A 17,137-nucleotide genomic window follows, 5' to 3' on the forward strand; every position below is an offset into this window, starting at 1 on the left:
CTTAGGGACTAAAACGTTTGCTGCTGTTTTTCACTCTATACCATTTCTGTACTTTGAGCACTTTTTTCTGTGCACAAATAAATCAATCAATAAATAAAATAAATAGACTATTTTTGCATTGATTTCAGCCTGTGGACGTTTTTGTGGTTTTCTAGCTAGCTTTTTTGGACCTTGCTGCAGCTACAGAAATATTTCCTTGAGCTTCCCTGAGTGACTTCCAGAAAATGTTTGACTCTCCCTCCATAAATAAGTTGTTAGATTTTTAAAACTCACCCTTTGATGAAATCCTGGAGTTGAAAAAACCCTTGGTTTTTCACTCATCATGCATGCTGGTTAGTTTGTGCAAACAGTTCTTTTTTGGCCATTTTATATGATAAATGTATATTAAAGTGATTTTAATGAAATATCACAATTTTAAGTTCAGATTTGATTATGTTTCTTTTATTGTGACGGGTCTCAGTCAGAGCCAGAATTTTTATGTTGTATGTGCGTGAGTCACTCACTGAATAATTAATAAACAACACAATGGCACATGAGATCATCTTTAAACACATTTTTAATAGTTTGTATATATTTGACACCAGAATTCCTGGAAATATATTTTAGAAAAGAAAAAAAAGAATAAAATATTTTGTTTCCAATGCTGCACAACTGATCAAGATTATGGAGGGAAAAAATATACATATACAGCATGCTGCAGTGGTTTTCCACTGCTTCACACTCTCTTCATTCTTAAATAAAGTATCTCATCTATGTCTTATTGCATCTCTGTTACTATCAAACCTTGAGGCACTTAAACACTGTGAGATGCTTTATAGATGCAGAGGTATAGATGCAGATCGCTGCAGTCTTTTAGAAACTAATAGTGGTAAAGACATTGAACACAGTGGAAGCCATAATATACATAAACAATACAAACAGTGAGTGACAACCCCCCACACGCGACATCAATCCTATATAATGATTCCAGTGACACTGCAGTCAATTGCTATTGTATGCTGTATTAAGAACTAAACATCCAAACTGAACATAATAAACGGCTAGCTAGTTATCTGATCCCCTCTCACTTCTAACAGCTGAAACTATCTGGATGTCATTTCTTCTCAGGGACACAACAGTGCATCAGTAAGTCATCACTGCCTTCAGTAAATATCCATTTAAGGTGCATTAGGATTAGGGCTGGTGGAAAAAAAATCTGTTCTGAGATTAATCCCTGAATACTAAATTCAGAGATTAAAGGTTCAGGAAGCATTCTGAAGAAACAGCCTGTTCTCACTCCCATCTCGTCAAATATCGCTGATTTGTCAGTGATGTCGGCATCAGAGGCACCTTTTACCATGATTTTTTTTCTAAACTAAGCCACACCCTTTTGTCCACATCCAAAACCTAACCATAGAGTTTTTTTGCCTAAACATAACCATGGAGGTTTGTTGGCTAAACCTCCGAAAATAAACCTAAAAACGTAGTGTTTGACATTTGTTGTAAGTTTATTTTGAAAAGGCTATGCCTCTTACGAGCAGAAATTGTAAATTTCCTGTGAAAATGGAAATGTAGTTGAAAAGTCACAACGCATTTAACAGACATAAATTCACATGCCGTCCCTGATAGTCCAAACCTGATGCAGAGGGGTACCTTGCATGTCATATTTAGACATGTAGGTTCACTGACAAAGCGACGAGCTGGGATGAGAATGTGTTGCAGTGGGAGAAAGTAAGCTCGCTGAGTCTCACTCCCAAGTCTCAAATGCAGATGACCTTGGGTTGGTAGTTGGACCAAACTGCCAACCCAAAGCATCAGTATTTGACAATTTGGGAATGATACTCAACAAATAACTACCTTTCTCCAAAATGACATACTGAACCTTTAAGATGAGTTCACAAATAATTATTTTATCATTTCTAAATAATTTTTTTTCACTCAAATTCTGATTATTCTAATCCCATTTCTAACATTGACATGATTCTGCATTTAATTTTAGAAGTTACTTTTTCCTCATAACTCAAATTTATTTTTTAAGCGATGGCCTGAAACCTCTGTAATGATGCTTACATCTTTAAAAGCACAGCTAATACCGATTTGATTCTGAAGACACAGTGTTGCTAAGAACATCTAAGTCAGTCTATGGAGATAAACAGGGTTGGCACATTGTAAATTAGAAACCTGAGCCCTCCTCCCTGTAGATAAAAGCTGTGTCCCATCTGCATACTGTACACTAATTCTAACGACTTTGTGGAATGTTCACATGTTGGAAAACAATCACAAAGTGAGGTACAGTTAAAACCGTCAACAGTCAGACTAAAATTGGCACATTTTTATGCATCGATGGACACCGTTGTTACACAAATAGTGAAACAATAGAGAACCCCAGGAATTAATCCTGAAACTCAGAAATGAATTAGCATGTTAGCACTCCCGGTTCCCTCGTCTGAAAGTCAGTGGGTTTTTGGTTAGATGCCTGAAATAAGGTCTGTGGTTAACACAAGCTGAAGAGACGTTTACATCTCTTAAGAAAGGCGGTTACTAACAAATGACTAAATGAGACTACAGAATGTCATCATGCCAAACATGACTTTACAGCCTTGTTGTGGTGGCGACATTAAGTCATGCGACTGTGGTGTAGTTTGTTTATAGCCTAACATTAGCATTTTGCTTGACTGAATGTATGCTTCAAAAATCATAAAAGTATTTTAATATTTGTGAACACCACTTTTCACTTGCTGAACAAAATGTGCAAGGATCATAAATGTTTGTTTGTCATAGAGCTTATTATCTTATAATTCTCAGACTTTTTTGACAAGGGAACCAGGGTGATGCTAACTTCCACACTGGCCTACAGAAAAACATCACCCCTGGAAGACTTTATTATGGACAGTGATTTGACAGTTCAGACAACAGAGAAGAGTTGACAGCCATGCTAGCAGCTCAGTGAGGCTGGACTTCAGCACAGTGGCTTTTCGAGCTAAATGCTACTGTCAGCATGTTAACATGTTCAGTGAAAGTGCTAACATGCTGATGTTCAGCATAATGTTTATCATGTTCACCATCTTAGTCTAGCCTGTTAGCATGCTAACATTTGCCCATCAGTATTAACACAGTGCAGCTGAGACTGATGGGAATGTTTTTAGCTCTGCAGGGATCTGGTCATAAAACCAACAGGACAAACAGAAATGTTGACATGATAATGGAACTAGAGAAAAAAAAAACAGTTGTTACAATTCAAACTCAGTGAGTCATGAATGTCTGAACCAAATTTCATGGATCCATCAGTTATTTGTTGAGATATTTCAGTCTGGATCAAAGTGGTGGACCAACTGACCAACACTGCCATCATTCAAGTTGCTAGCATGGTTAAGAATTACGTCTGATTTCCTGTCAGTATAAATTTCCTTTTTTTCCATTGTTAGAAAATTGCACTGTCAACATTATTACAACATGGTTATATCATAGTATTAGTATACAGTATGAGACTGGGACCCATCTATTTACTTTCCATATACTATCATCAGTCATCAGGCTGAGATGATGCCACAGTAATGGTGCTCAGAAAATGAAAAAGGCAGTGTGGCATCATCACTGTCAGCAGTGTCACTATGAAACTACTGAGACAAGACTACAAAAAACAGAAACAGCCGTCGTCACAACAACTGGGTTCAGACATTTTGGCATTTTCACTGACAATGGTCCAATTCAGTGTGGATAACCTGCTGGACTATTAGTCAATTCTTTAGAAATATTGCCACGATTTAAAGAATGATACCAGTGTTTTTGCATCTTCTTTTTAACCTACACCTAACTGCATTCTTGACCTCATGCTGAAAATCTTCCCAAGCTTATGGAGTTGTACTTCATTCAATGTGTACAGTAGCAATATCCACTTACAAAGAACTGACACTTTAATAATCCATCACAGTGAACATCAGCTCTGTGTTTAAATGTTGTTATATCATTGTTGTAGACATGCTAGCTGTGATGATCCTGTATTAAAAGAAATGGAAAACAATTGGCTTCTTTCAGGAAAATTCAGCACAATGCAAAAATCGGAGACACTAAGCCATGCTTTGGAACAAACATGAACTGCATTCACCAAAGGCAAATTACAACATTACCCCTGAACTATTACTAAATATCTCACAATTACCACATCTGTATCTCATAATTGCGAGAAAATATGTGAAAATAATGAGATCCTATTTCATAAGTATGAGGGAATCAGCTTGTAATTATGAGTTTGTCATCTGATAGTAACAGCTGTTGTAATTATGAGTTACTAAGTCCTATGATAAGATATACATGTTGTTAATATGAAATACTGAGTGAAATTAATGAAATACAGATGTTGTAATTATGTGGTCAGTAATTACAAAATAAGGTCTTAAATTAAAATTTTCTTTGGTGAGTGCACTGGGCTGACTTTGGAAAATGGTCACCAGCATTGTAAAGTTTTTAGTATGTTATTTGTAGTAAATGGCATAAACATGCAAAAACAGTGGTATGGCCCATTAACAATTTATGATTCAGTGTCTGGGATTGGTTTACTTGACATGCAGTCCAGTTCTGTATTAATTATTCCTATTCAAATGTTCTAGAATGCTAATACTAACAAAGCAGAGACAAGTGTAAATTCTTATTCTTTCTAAGGGTGCTTTCACACCTAACCTGTTTGGTTACAACTACTCAGGTCGGTCTGCGCAGTTAGTACAGTTTGTTTGGGCTGGTGTGAAAGCTGTCAATCGAACCCTGGTGCGGCCAAACAAACAAACAACCAAACCACGGCCGCTGTAAAAAGCGGGTCTCGGTCTGCTTCCAACAGTGCTGTATGTTTGTGGTGTGAAAGATAACAAACCAACTATGGGATTTCATGTGATTTTATCAACAGCTAAACCAATAATAAATCCATCTGCTGATCATGAAATCTCTCCGCGATCTCATAACTGATCCTGATAAAGGCCACGTATATCCCATAACCTATTTATGCTGATGCATACATGTAACCATGGTAACACATATGCACACCAGTGAGGGTATTTTCCCTGACTAAAAAGCTGTTAAATCTTCCATCATTGTATCCGACTCTGTGTACTTTGTCTGTTCATTAGGTCCATTAAAAAGAGTGTGACAGTGATTCAACAGTATTAAGCCCTGAGTCATTACTGTACAAGACGCCTTCTTTTCATCCTGTCTCTACGTTAGTTATTATTCATAACATGCCATTGATTTGCAGTCTAATAATAGCCTCCTAATAATGCTTACAATCACTTACATCTCTAAGAGCTCTTTGTGAAACCAAAGAACATAAATATAAAACTTTCAAAGCATTAAAGTGCTGCTACATAAACTTCTGTCAGTCACCAGAATTTGATTTCCCCACGTCGGTCCTGATGATGCACTGATGATGCAGGATGACAAATGCCAAACCTGTCCAATCAATGAGTTACCTGTCAGTTGGTAGAACTTCATGATATCCTCTTTGTTCACTTGCAAAAAGTCAGTGTGAACAGGAACCGAACTAAAACTAAAATGCAACAATAAATAATTTTTCCCTCTGGTGTGGACCAAACTAACTCAACTCAACAGGTGTGAAAGCACCCTAAAAGTCAGAAATTTTAAGTTTGAGGTTCATCTGTTGTTGATGTGAATTTAAGGTGAACTGATCCCAGATCTGGATTGACCAATTTACTCATTAATCTGTCTTTGCCTTCTCAAAAGACAAATTCCTCCACAGCAGTGTGTGACAGTAATGCAAATCTTCAGTGACTCCAAACAGAATGCCACCCCATTTACAGCAGATATGTCAGTGTTACAGTTAAGTGCCGCAGAAAGTCAATCAATCCATTAAACAAATTTGTTACATGACTGAAATTAAACTGTAAACAGTAAAAATGCATCTTATAAAACAAAGCATACATTTACAAATTAAGACTCTGCTAAGATAAAAACAATTTACAATCACAGAATATTGAATTCCAGTGGCATATAGTCATATTATATGTATTTCCATAAAGAATAAGGTATGTCATTATTGTAAAGAGTAATGGCACTGAATTGCTTAAACCATTCTTGGTGCAGAAGCAGATTAACACATTTTGTGCAGTCTCAACCCGGTCTATAAAACTCCAGTGAGAGCTATGCTTTTCTTTCTTTTCAATCTGTTGCCAGTACACTGACAGCATGAAACATAAAGGCCTGTGAGACAGAGAATAAAAAGCTTTCATTTCTTATCTTTTGAACTCGAAGACATTTCACAGTTAATAAGCCAGCAGTGGCAGTGTTGCAGATGTGACTGAGCTGATGAATCTCCAGTATCTGTCCCAGCGTCAGCCACAACATGTCATCCTAACCAACACTTGCTCACCCATTACATGTGGCTTTATAATACAATTGGCTAAAAAGGGCGCCAGCTCCACTGACAGATCCAGGAAGAATGTAAAAGAACATGTGTGACATATCTCTTTCTATCATATCATCTTATACAGTCCAATAAAAACCTTACTAATTTCCTTGCTTCCCAGGGTGTGGCTCCTTGGCAACACAGGCCTGTGACCTACAACCTCTGAATTAAGAATCTGATGCACTTTGATGAGACATACATGCAGTTTGGCTCAAGTACAGCGTTGCACTCAAAAATAAAGATCTTCAAGGTTTATTCCATGTTTGTTTTGATTTTTTTATATTTCATTTTCAATGAGAAGTGGTCTTTGCTGTGGTACCAGAGGGCAGACTGCTGAAGCATCAAAGTAATACTGAAAGTGTTTACTTCCGATAGTTTCTGTATGTTTGTGTAACCGACAACCTGACAATCACACCCAGCTCGTGCAGTGATTGGACAGGTGTTTGGAAGTATGAAAGTAGGTGGTGTTTGACCATTTCTATCAAGCTCTCCTTTTTCATTCTTTGCATTACTACCTCTGTCACTTTTTGACTTGTACTTGTTCTTTTGACTGTTGTTGCTTCAGAGCAGACTGTAGCTCTGCTGTCGGTCAGCTGCCAGTCGCCCATAGACACACTCAACTCTTTAATATCACCTTAACTTAGCCATGTAACATCCAAGCATCCTCATTTCAAACATGTAGGCTTATGCATATATGTGTGGACAGGCATCATCCTTTCATAGCTTGTAACTCTGTGCAAGAATATTTTGTTTTGTAAAACTATTTGATTTCTAAGAGTAGTAATCACAAATCACTGTTAGCAAAAAATGCAACATTTATGGGCACTGTTGGGTGGACCAGGCCTTGACTCAGTCACAAAACCACTGGGGCTCGGACTTGTGTAGTGTTGACCGCAGCCTTGGTTCAGATAACAGCCATCTGGCAAACATGAAAACCAACAAGCATAAGTAGAGCCAAAGGCTTAGGAAAGGCAGACTTGTATGAGAAAACATCTTTTTCAGTTTGCAGGCATGTCACTTCACAGAGCGAGCTGTCCGTCTAGGATTGTTTAAAAACTCATTTTCGCCAAAACTAGAGACAGCAGTATCCATTGCAAAAAGCAGTGTTATGTAATGTTAGGGGTAGTGTTATACTGTGGAATGGAATATTTACTCTATGCCGACTGTTCACCGTGTGACCAGTCAAACCCACAGAGAGGTGAAGTAATAAAACTTATAAAAAAATACATGAAACTCAGCATTTTGGGCACTTGGGCTAAGAAAATGTTAATTATCTAACAAAGTGACTTTAAATAGCTTTCTAGACTTTTGCTAACTCACTTCAAAATAATGTATTTCTGTCTGGGCCATGGAAGGACTTGACTGTGATAGTAAGGAGTTGGACCAGTGATTTGACTTGATTATGACTCAGGACAAGTCCTCTTAACTTCTCCATATCTTCCCTCATTTCTTCCCTCTACTCCTCCCTTTATCCATCCTTTCATTCAAGTCCGCTAAGATTCTTCATTACATCTTTACTGGCTGATAAACATAAACTGGTGTGTTTGCAGCTTGTTGTTGTGTTTGCCCAGTGTTAAGTTGCTGTGAGTATTATTGCAGCCCCTCTGACAGTGTATATACTGTATACCATATATTAGATTTGTTGCTAGTCTCATTGGATAGAAGAAAAAAACTATTCTCACCAAGACATCATGTCAAAGCACTGCCAAAACACAACATTCATATTGTGTTGCTGTGCTGACTTTGTTTTTTGCTCCCACCTGTGTGTGTGTGTGTGTGTGTGTGTGTGGTGTTAGAAAGCTGTGCTGGCCATGCTTCCTGGAGCAAAGAGTCTTGGTATGCTGTCCTGAGACGTCTCCACATGTCTGTGGGCCATCTTCCCCTCTTCGCCTGCTCCACACAATTAATGGAAGAACACAAAAAAAAGTGGAATGAAAACAAATGAATGAATGAATGAATGAATGAATGAATGCATTCATCCTCTCCACAGACATTTGCACTGGACAAAGTCAAATGGCAGAAAACAAGCAAGATGTAGATTTCCTTATTTCTGCCTTAATTACTGTCTTATGTCACAAATCTATAAATAAGTGGAATAAAAAATGGATGGATGAAAAATGCAAAAGAGAAATGTATAAGTTATCACATTAAGAAACAGCAAGTGCATTATATGCAGGTTCATGAAGACATATCAAAGTTTGAATCAACACAACCAACGTCATTTGAAGGGACTCTATGCTAAATTTAAAGCGTATGAGTTGTCTGGACATTCTCAACATGGAGGTGGCTGAGCTAGCAGCTAACGGTGCTAAGTCCATAAGCAGTGTTAAACAACAGCAATAATGCTGACAGAGCTACAGTAACAGTGTTAACTGGGGGCCACCATCCCAATATCAGCGATAACTGTATGGAGATAGATTTGTTTCATAATTATGTGTGTGAACAGATCGACAATCTGTGTGTAAATGTGTAATCTGTAAATATAAAACACCTTCCACAAATACAAAAAAAAAGATTTGTAAACTCACAAAAATATTTTGCAAGTATAAAACGGATCTGCAAATACACAAACACATTCCACAAATACAAAAAATATCTGTGAATACATTAAATTAATTTGCAAATAAATGAAAAGCATTTGTGAATATCTTCCTAACATTTACAACTTTCGAACAGGCATTTGTGAACTCAGTTTTTATTTGTGAATCGAAAAAATATTTGTGGATCTCAGTTCTACGCGTGTGGATTTGCTTTTTACACACACAGAGTTTTGAAACAAACTTTCTGCCGGTCCGAACGAAAATGCAGTCGTATCACTTGGCCATTTTCGAATAGCACGTGATCACCCAGCTGATGACGTCATTTCCGCATGTGAAAGTAAGAGCATGCAGTCTTTCTATGAGCTGTTTTTTTTTTGTTTTTTTTAAATAATAAGCGATAAGTAATGTTCATTCATTGTTTTATGTTAATGTCATACAGTATTAGTGTGTGTTTATTTGTTCTATATTATCTGGCACACACTTTTGTATACATTTCTGTTTCACATTAGACGGATATAGAGAAAGGCGCTGTTTAGAGAGCAAGCCCAAATAAGCAACTCCACTTTAGAAACAAGCCCAAAAAACCCCAACCCGCGACTACCAATATTTGTAAGCGACTTCACAAAAAAACAAGCCCAAAGTCGCAGCTTATAAGCTGACCTGGCAACTCCGCCCTATGTGTAGCACTCTATGGTCTTTGATCCAGCAGCACATCATCCAAATGAAAACAAGTGGTTCACGCTTGCGCACACTACACTTTGTTTTGCTCGCAGCATTGTCGTCTGCTCATTTCGTTTGTGTTAGTGGAATTATTAACCAGACTCTTGCACGTCCGCACAAACCCCCAAAAGGTGTTCTTGAGATGTCCCGTTTATGAGAATAAGATGGATGCAAGGTCACAGTGATATTTGACCATCAAATTGTTATCAGTTCAATCTTGAGTCCAAGTGGATGTTGCCAAATTTAAAGAAAATCCCTCAAGATGTTATTGAGATATGGTGTTCATGAGAATGGGACAAATGGACGTAAAGACGGATGGACAACTCGGAAAAATAATACCCTTGGCCACGGCTATCATCGGCGTGGAGGCATATAAGAAACTTTTTGTCATATTTGCATATACTGTCACTATATCCTGACAGTAGTACATGAGAGAGATAATCTGTTAAAAAATAAATAAAAAAAATCAGGCTCCTCTGGCTCCTCCTAGTGCTGTTGATGTCAGCACAGCATGTACACGGATAGAGACTAACATGCATGAGAGACACCTCCTGGCTCTGACTGGTTGTTTTCATTCAGGCACAGATTCTTTCAAATACAATTAGGAGCACTTAAAGGAGCCAGAGCAACCTGATTTTTCACAGATCATCTGTCTCATGTACTACTGACAGGATGTAGTGACAAGTTTCAGCAAATATAACAATTTTTAGAAAAATAAAAGTTACCTAGTGTAGCTTCGAGGCAAATTATTTCTCAATATGGATCATATTATTTTTATTTATTATTTATTGTTTAGCAGTTACTCTAAGTAATATGATAATGAATATTACCAAGCACCAGCAGCGCTTGTTTGGCAGCATCTCGGACTTCATCTTTGTCCGTCCGACAAAGATACACCAACTGGTCAATACTTTCTTTGGCCTGGAATGACAAAGGATGGAATACAGTGGTCAGTATGATAGGGTAATACTCTATCATACAGTACAGAAAGGCTGCAAACAGACATGATTTTATGACGTTAAATTTACTGTTATTAAGCCATTAGATCGATGTTGCCTTAAAACTGTATTTCAACAGCTTGGGATAAAAACACAAAGAGTCTACATGTTTGTACCTTGAGACAAGCTAAGGCCTTGCATCCACAGACTCTGGTGTCCACGTTCTCATCTTCCAGCAGCTCCAAACAGCTGACCAAAGCCTGAGGAGGACAAATGACACTGCGCTGACCTCTGCAGTACATGTTATTATGCACTGATAATCTCATGATGAGGCCCTGCTCTACTTTTAACAATGCTGTTCATGTAATATCTCTGCCTTACTGAGGCTTTATGATTACAGCCCAATCTCTCTCTATTCTACTTAATTTATCTTTTTTATTTTATTACAGAATATCAGTATCGCTGTATATGCAGGCTGATAATACCATCAGTAAAGACACGGCAAAAATATGTATGTGTTCAGAAATTTAGAAAAGGTGTCACCATTATCAATCTTATTACCAACGTACTAAAGAGAGATACATCATCATAAAAAAGATTAACAATACAATCAAAGTTATAAGACTGATACTGATAAATAGAGTTTTAATATTAAACCTTAAAATTGGAGTAACATTCTCAGTATCTCAGAATAGACAGAGGTCAGAGTGAATGTCATTAAGAAGACAATTTTGTAAAAGAAAATACATTAAAATATGGTATATTCTTAGCAAGACTTTGGTGAAACTAGGAGTGTTTGAAACACACTGTTCACACATACACACACTGTGTCCAGTGTCCTCTCACCTGCTCTCTCTGTCTGGGCTGGGCAGCCAGGCTCCTCAGCACAGAGCTGGCAGAGGCTGACACTTTGCCTCGTGGGTCTTTCAGTAATTTGGCCACAGCGTGAAGACCCTCTCTCCTCAGGCTGCACTCTGCAGGACGCCGCAGAGTCTGCACTATCACATCCTGGTCACATGATGCCAGACTCTGCACCAACCACACTGATGGACGGAGGTTAGCGCATCAGAGGTGCTTTCTGCATTCATTTATATTTGTGTGTGTTTATACTTGTACTTGCTATGTGAAGAACAAAACACATTTTTAACCAACAAAGTGAGGACATGTTTAGGAAGGGAGGACATTCTGGCCAGTTTTTATTTTTTCAAATGCCTGTTAGAGGGTTACGACTTGGTTTCAAGGTTCAGGTTACAATAAGGTTTCAGATCAGGGTAAGGGACAAAGGCAAACGTCAGCAGCCTTTTCTGTTAAAAGAGCCATTTTTGACCAAATCGCGGTTGTATGCCTCTGCGGACCGGTCAGGTTGCTGTTACAGTTTACATCCATGTCTGTGAAAACATGGATATTTCACACACATCTTCCCCCCGGCAGCACAGAATATCTATACAATTGGCAGGTTCAACACTTGGATCTTGGACACCCAAGATTAGTGTCACCAATTCCACATCTGACCAAACGTCTCCTCTTCTGTTCTTAAGTTATGATGTTGAGAAGTGGCCAGAAAAATGTTTTCACAGAACATTCTGATGTCACAGTGAGGTTGACCTTTGACGTTTTGGATATAAAATGTTATCAAGTCCTCATGTTATCGTATATCGAAATTTGTGTGAAAATTTTGTCATAATTAGTGCATGAATTCTTGAACTATGGCCGAAAACATGTTGTAACCTTTGACCATGAACCAAGTGGACAATTGTGCCAAATTTAAAGAAATTCCCTCAAGGCCTTCTTGAGATGGCATATAGCCAGAGAGGTATAAATACACTAAAGGTCAGGGTAAGGGACTAGGGAATGCATTATGTCAATGAGGGTCCTCACAAAGATAAAAGTACAAGATTTTGTGTGTGTTTGTGTATGTAATACCTTCTTCTGCCAGCTCAGCAATGTGTGTTTCTATATTACTGATGCCGTTGGCATCCAAGTAACTCCACAGCTGGAACAGCGTCACCATCACTCCCTCTCTGTTACTGCCCCGCCGTGGTAACCTCTGATCCAGCACTCGCTCAACCAGACACAAGAACACTGGACAAACACACATATGGGTGTTAACACAGCACACACGCTAATATGAGCTGTACACATGGAGACATTGTTGTACCTGTGTTGGCCATGTTGCTGGCCCTCTCAGGCAGCATTCTGGAGTAGAGTGTAGACAATGTAACCAGCAAGTTCTCAGCAGAGACGCTGTACACACTGCCCTGCCCCGCACACTGCTGCCAGAGTGACACAGCTCCCCGGCACAGGCCCAGCTGTGGTATCACTGTGATAGAGAAAATCAGGACAGAGTAAAGAGAGAGGGAGGGAAGAGAGAGTTAGTGTAGTTTGAGTTTTAGTTTTGGATCAAGCTCATTGAAGTTTAAGGGTCCTATCATCTTACGACTACTGCAGCGCAACTGTCATTGTTAGTTTCTGACTGACGCAGTTGTCACTTTCACAGCCAGTGCCCACGTTGTGAAAGCAGCAAATGTGCTTTTCAGCCATCTGTGCAGTGTGCACCCATGAGAGCATAGGTCTTAAACTGATGTGTGGTCAGATGGATCGTTGCTGTATTGTTATTTGGAGGCAGCAGAAAGTGACTGCACCACTGACCAACAAAACCTGGGCTAGAGTCAGAATGGCGCAGTATTTTCCTGCTATTTAAAGGGCACATTACTCAAATAGTAAGATACACCTACACAACAGGTTCACAACATGTGTACACTCTGCTTGTTACACACACAGGGACACATGGATGGGTTGCAGGTTGGTGATCATTTATGAGAAAAATATTGATGACATTCTGTAAAATGTGAACATAGCAGAGATCAGAGCAGAGCAGCTGCTGTCTGACTTAACATTTATAGAGAGATGCTGTGTGCAACTGTCCCCTGAAAATCCTCAGATCAGTACTGAGCTCAATAAATTTGCTTGTAGTTTTTTCGCACCAAATAAATGGAACAAATTACAAGAGGTTTTTAAATTAGACATGCATGTGCAGATCATTTCAAGTGTATGCTAGATCATATGGCTTGTTTTACAGTGTTCCTGATTCTAGCGCATTGAGATGAATGAAATGATGCACGAGGAGCAGCCTTATGCCTTACTTTGTGCCCAGATTATGCACCATGCAGTTTAAACAATGTTTTGAATTATTTAAATTGGGCCTCAAGTCTTTTCTCTACTTTTGAGCATGGAAATAAGGAATAATCTCAACTCAAGGTTCCATAGCCAGTTTCTTCAGCTTTTGCTGAACCAATCAGAACTTTTTCAACACAGTTCCATACACAAAGAAACATGAGCCACATTTTGCAGACTGAGACTTGACAGACAGAAACACTATTACTTACATCAGGGGAGGAGGTTTCAAAAGCTGTTTGACCAACAGACCTGTGCTTTGGTTTAAGCAAACTGAAACCTTCAGGCATAGAAGCTTTATTTTTTTCTTTCAGGTTTCCAACACGGACTCTATCTCTCCACAGAGGCCACACTCATTCTTTCCACCTGAATATTGTGCAAAACCCTAATTTAAATGTAATCCAAATTTAACCAGATATGGTGAGAAATATATTTGCATGACTTTATTTATTCTCATTCTTCTGTCACTGACACATACATATTGGTTATTTCGTACTGTATTCCTGTAATGCTTGTGGATGATGTATTTAACATATAAATTGATAAGATTCTTGAACACATATTCTGTGTCACTCACGAAGCAGTCTAGGCTGCTTGTTTTTGCATGCTGGCTTGTAGCATGCTGCAGTGTGGACCAACATCTACATAAACATGCTGCCAGACTATTTTCACAGCACGTGTGTGTGTGTGTGTGTGTGTGTGTGTGTGTGTGTGTGTGTGAGTAATGTTGGCTTGATAATGTGTCTGGCTTAATGGACTGCTGCTGTAGCTTGTAAAATTGAATTTTTAAGCAGTTTCACCTCAAAAATATGAAACAAAGTGACGGGGGGCTGCATATATTGGATTGGGGAGGGAGTGAATAATGTAACAGCAAAGTAATGTGGAAAAAAGAGGGCCAAGAGGTTTGGCATACAGCATCATACAAACAATATAGAAAATGTAATATAATATGTTTATCCTTAGTCAAGCATTTCATATTGCAATTACAGAAATTATAGTTACACTCAAATATCAAACTCTCAATAGACCTTCACCCTTATCTCAGTGAAAATATATTTCTTTTTAATACTACTACTTTTATTTACAGGTTTCCGCCATATCAAACTTCTTCCTCCAACCAGAGGGACATTTTTTATGTTATATTTAAATTGTTGCATAATAAATACAAATGTATTGTAGCATGTGTCACATGGTCTTCTTTGTCCTTTTAAGTTGTTGCTGTAATGGTGTTAGTGTGACTAAGTATGTAACTTGAGTGCTGCTGGTGGGCTATTGTTGTCATCCTAAAGCAGAACCACTTTTACAGTAAAATATTACGGTGAGCATTTTGAGGTTATAAAGGCATATAAACAATGATGGTGAAAAGACGTTCAGAAAAGGTTTTTCACTGACTATTTGAAGACGTTGATTGAACTGTTACATTTAGACCATATTTCCCTGGGATTTGCAATACTGACTTTCACCTGAGAAATCTGGATGTGATTTCTTAGTTAGGCTCCAAAATGATGATGGGGTATTATTTGCACACTGTAAAGGATGAAAAAAATCTCACTATTGTTAATCCTGGTGAAATGTGGTCTAAATGTGAACGTTCAATCAACGTCTTCAAATAGTCGGTAAAAAAACTTTCACTTTTGAACCTTTTCTAAATGTCCTTTTATGGTGACCATGGGCATTATTTAAATGTATTTTAAATGGAAAGATGTTCACTTGGATTGCACAGTTGTGACCAAATTTAGATGACAAGTGCTTGACTATAAGGTGTGCAACAGCAACATGGTACATTTAAATAGCTGTAACTTAGTGGTCAAGAGTTTGGGTCACTTATAATTATGTACAATACATCCCTTTATAAAACCTGTCTCTTGTGAGAATTCAGGTATCTAAAATCTAAGACTATCAATCACTATGGGTGTTCTGAAAATGCACAGTAAATACACTTAGAAAAAAGTGAATTATTATTATAATACACATTTAGAGGATTATGGTAGGCATGGTGGTGGATGTATGTTCTGAGTGCTCTCTGGCTTTGTTTCTCTCTCCTTGCAGCTGTGTGCACAGCCTTGTAGTTTAATGTGTTTTCATCTGCTACAATATTGGATCTTACATGCTAAGCAGTGATAAACAGGGTTAATACTTTAGATAATAATGTTGTCGGTTTAATGATCATTTCTGTATGTAATTTTCATACAAAGAGAATAAGGGCTCAGACAGATATATAGATACTACGGCTGACCTTCAGCAGGCTGTCTTGGACGTCTTGGGTTGTCCTTAGCGATGCGTCGGATGACTTCAAGGACTCGAGCCTCTCTCAGCAGTCTGTCCAAGGCGTACATCTCTCCACACCGTAGCGGACCAAACATACCCAGACACTGAAGACATAATGCCATATATATCAACATACACAACAGCTTGACACAACAGTAAACCTCTCAAATTAAAACTCTCATTTGGTCCTCTGTAGTAAACCTCTAATAAGATGGATATGATGCACATTTTGTGATTGTATGGTGTGTTTGTCAAAGAACGGACCAATCTTATCTGATAGTGTTTTTTCACAGAACATTGACCTTTGGTACAACAACATTCATTGTTATACCAATTGCTATAATTATGACTGATAAAACTGCTACAGCTGCTACTGCTTCTCGTATTCAAAGTTACAACTTTTCAATGACTGCAGTGGTGAAACTAGAACTACTTAACTATCACGAACACTGTAGCAACCTAAACTGCTAACGCTACTTATTAAAGAGTTTATCACAGTGATTTATTGATTTCCACAGGTCATAAATAAATGTAACTGTCTTTTGAAAAAGTAATGCCAACCCCCGTAATCAATGCCTCAAATGATCAAGCCAGATAATCTGAGTCACTATGTACTTGTATATTATACAATATCTATATCTATATATATAGATATATATAGATAGATAGATAGATAGATATATACACATACATATATATATACACACACATATATATATATATACAGTACAGGCCAAAAGTTTGGACACACCTTCTCATTCAATGTGTTTTCTTTATTTTCATGACTATTTACATTGTAGATTCTCACTGAAGGCATCAAAACTATGAATGAACACATGTGGAGTTATGTACTTAACAAAAAAAGGTGAAATAACTGAAAACATGTTTTATATTCTAGTTTCTTCAAAATAGCCACCCTTTGCTCTGATTACTGCTTTGCACACTCTTGGCATTCTCTCCATGAGCTTCAAGAGGTAGTCACCTGAAATGGTTTCCACTTCACAGGTGTGCCTTATCAGGGTTAATTAGTGGAATTTCTTGCTTTATCAATGGGGTTGGGACCATCAGTTGTGTTGTGCAGAAGTCAGGTTAATACACAGCCGACAGCC

At 38.1% G+C, this 17,137-nt stretch overlaps 1 protein-coding gene across 3 annotated transcripts in view; it reads right to left on the bottom strand.

Annotated features, from left to right (window-relative positions):
- Positions 1 to 538: 538 nt before the first annotated feature.
- ripor1 (RHO family interacting cell polarization regulator 1) overlaps positions 539 to 17,137 on the bottom strand; it is a 114,852-nt gene continuing 98,253 nt past the window's right edge. For 2 of the 3 annotated variants that reach the window (XM_033635029.2, XM_033635028.2), the window contains exons 18-24: positions 15,997 to 16,132; positions 12,745 to 12,906; positions 12,510 to 12,668; positions 11,433 to 11,629; positions 10,763 to 10,846; positions 10,479 to 10,569; positions 539 to 8,278 (exon numbers count right to left, since the gene is read on the bottom strand). In XM_033635029.2, coding sequence (XP_033490920.1) covers positions 8,181 to 8,278; positions 10,479 to 10,569; positions 10,763 to 10,846; positions 11,433 to 11,629; positions 12,510 to 12,668; positions 12,745 to 12,906; positions 15,997 to 16,132 — 927 coding nt within the window. In that variant the 3' untranslated portion in view covers positions 539 to 8,180. Of the gene's footprint in view, positions 8,279 to 8,311; positions 8,469 to 10,478; positions 10,570 to 10,762; positions 10,847 to 11,432; positions 11,630 to 12,509; positions 12,669 to 12,744; positions 12,907 to 15,996; positions 16,133 to 17,137 lie in introns of those variants that run through there. The other variant, XM_078168270.1, reaches the window with a different exon arrangement.

Source organism: Epinephelus lanceolatus, chromosome 5 (assembly GCF_041903045.1).
Source record: "Epinephelus lanceolatus isolate andai-2023 chromosome 5, ASM4190304v1, whole genome shotgun sequence".
Lineage (NCBI taxonomy): Eukaryota > Metazoa > Chordata > Actinopteri > Perciformes > Serranidae > Epinephelus > Epinephelus lanceolatus.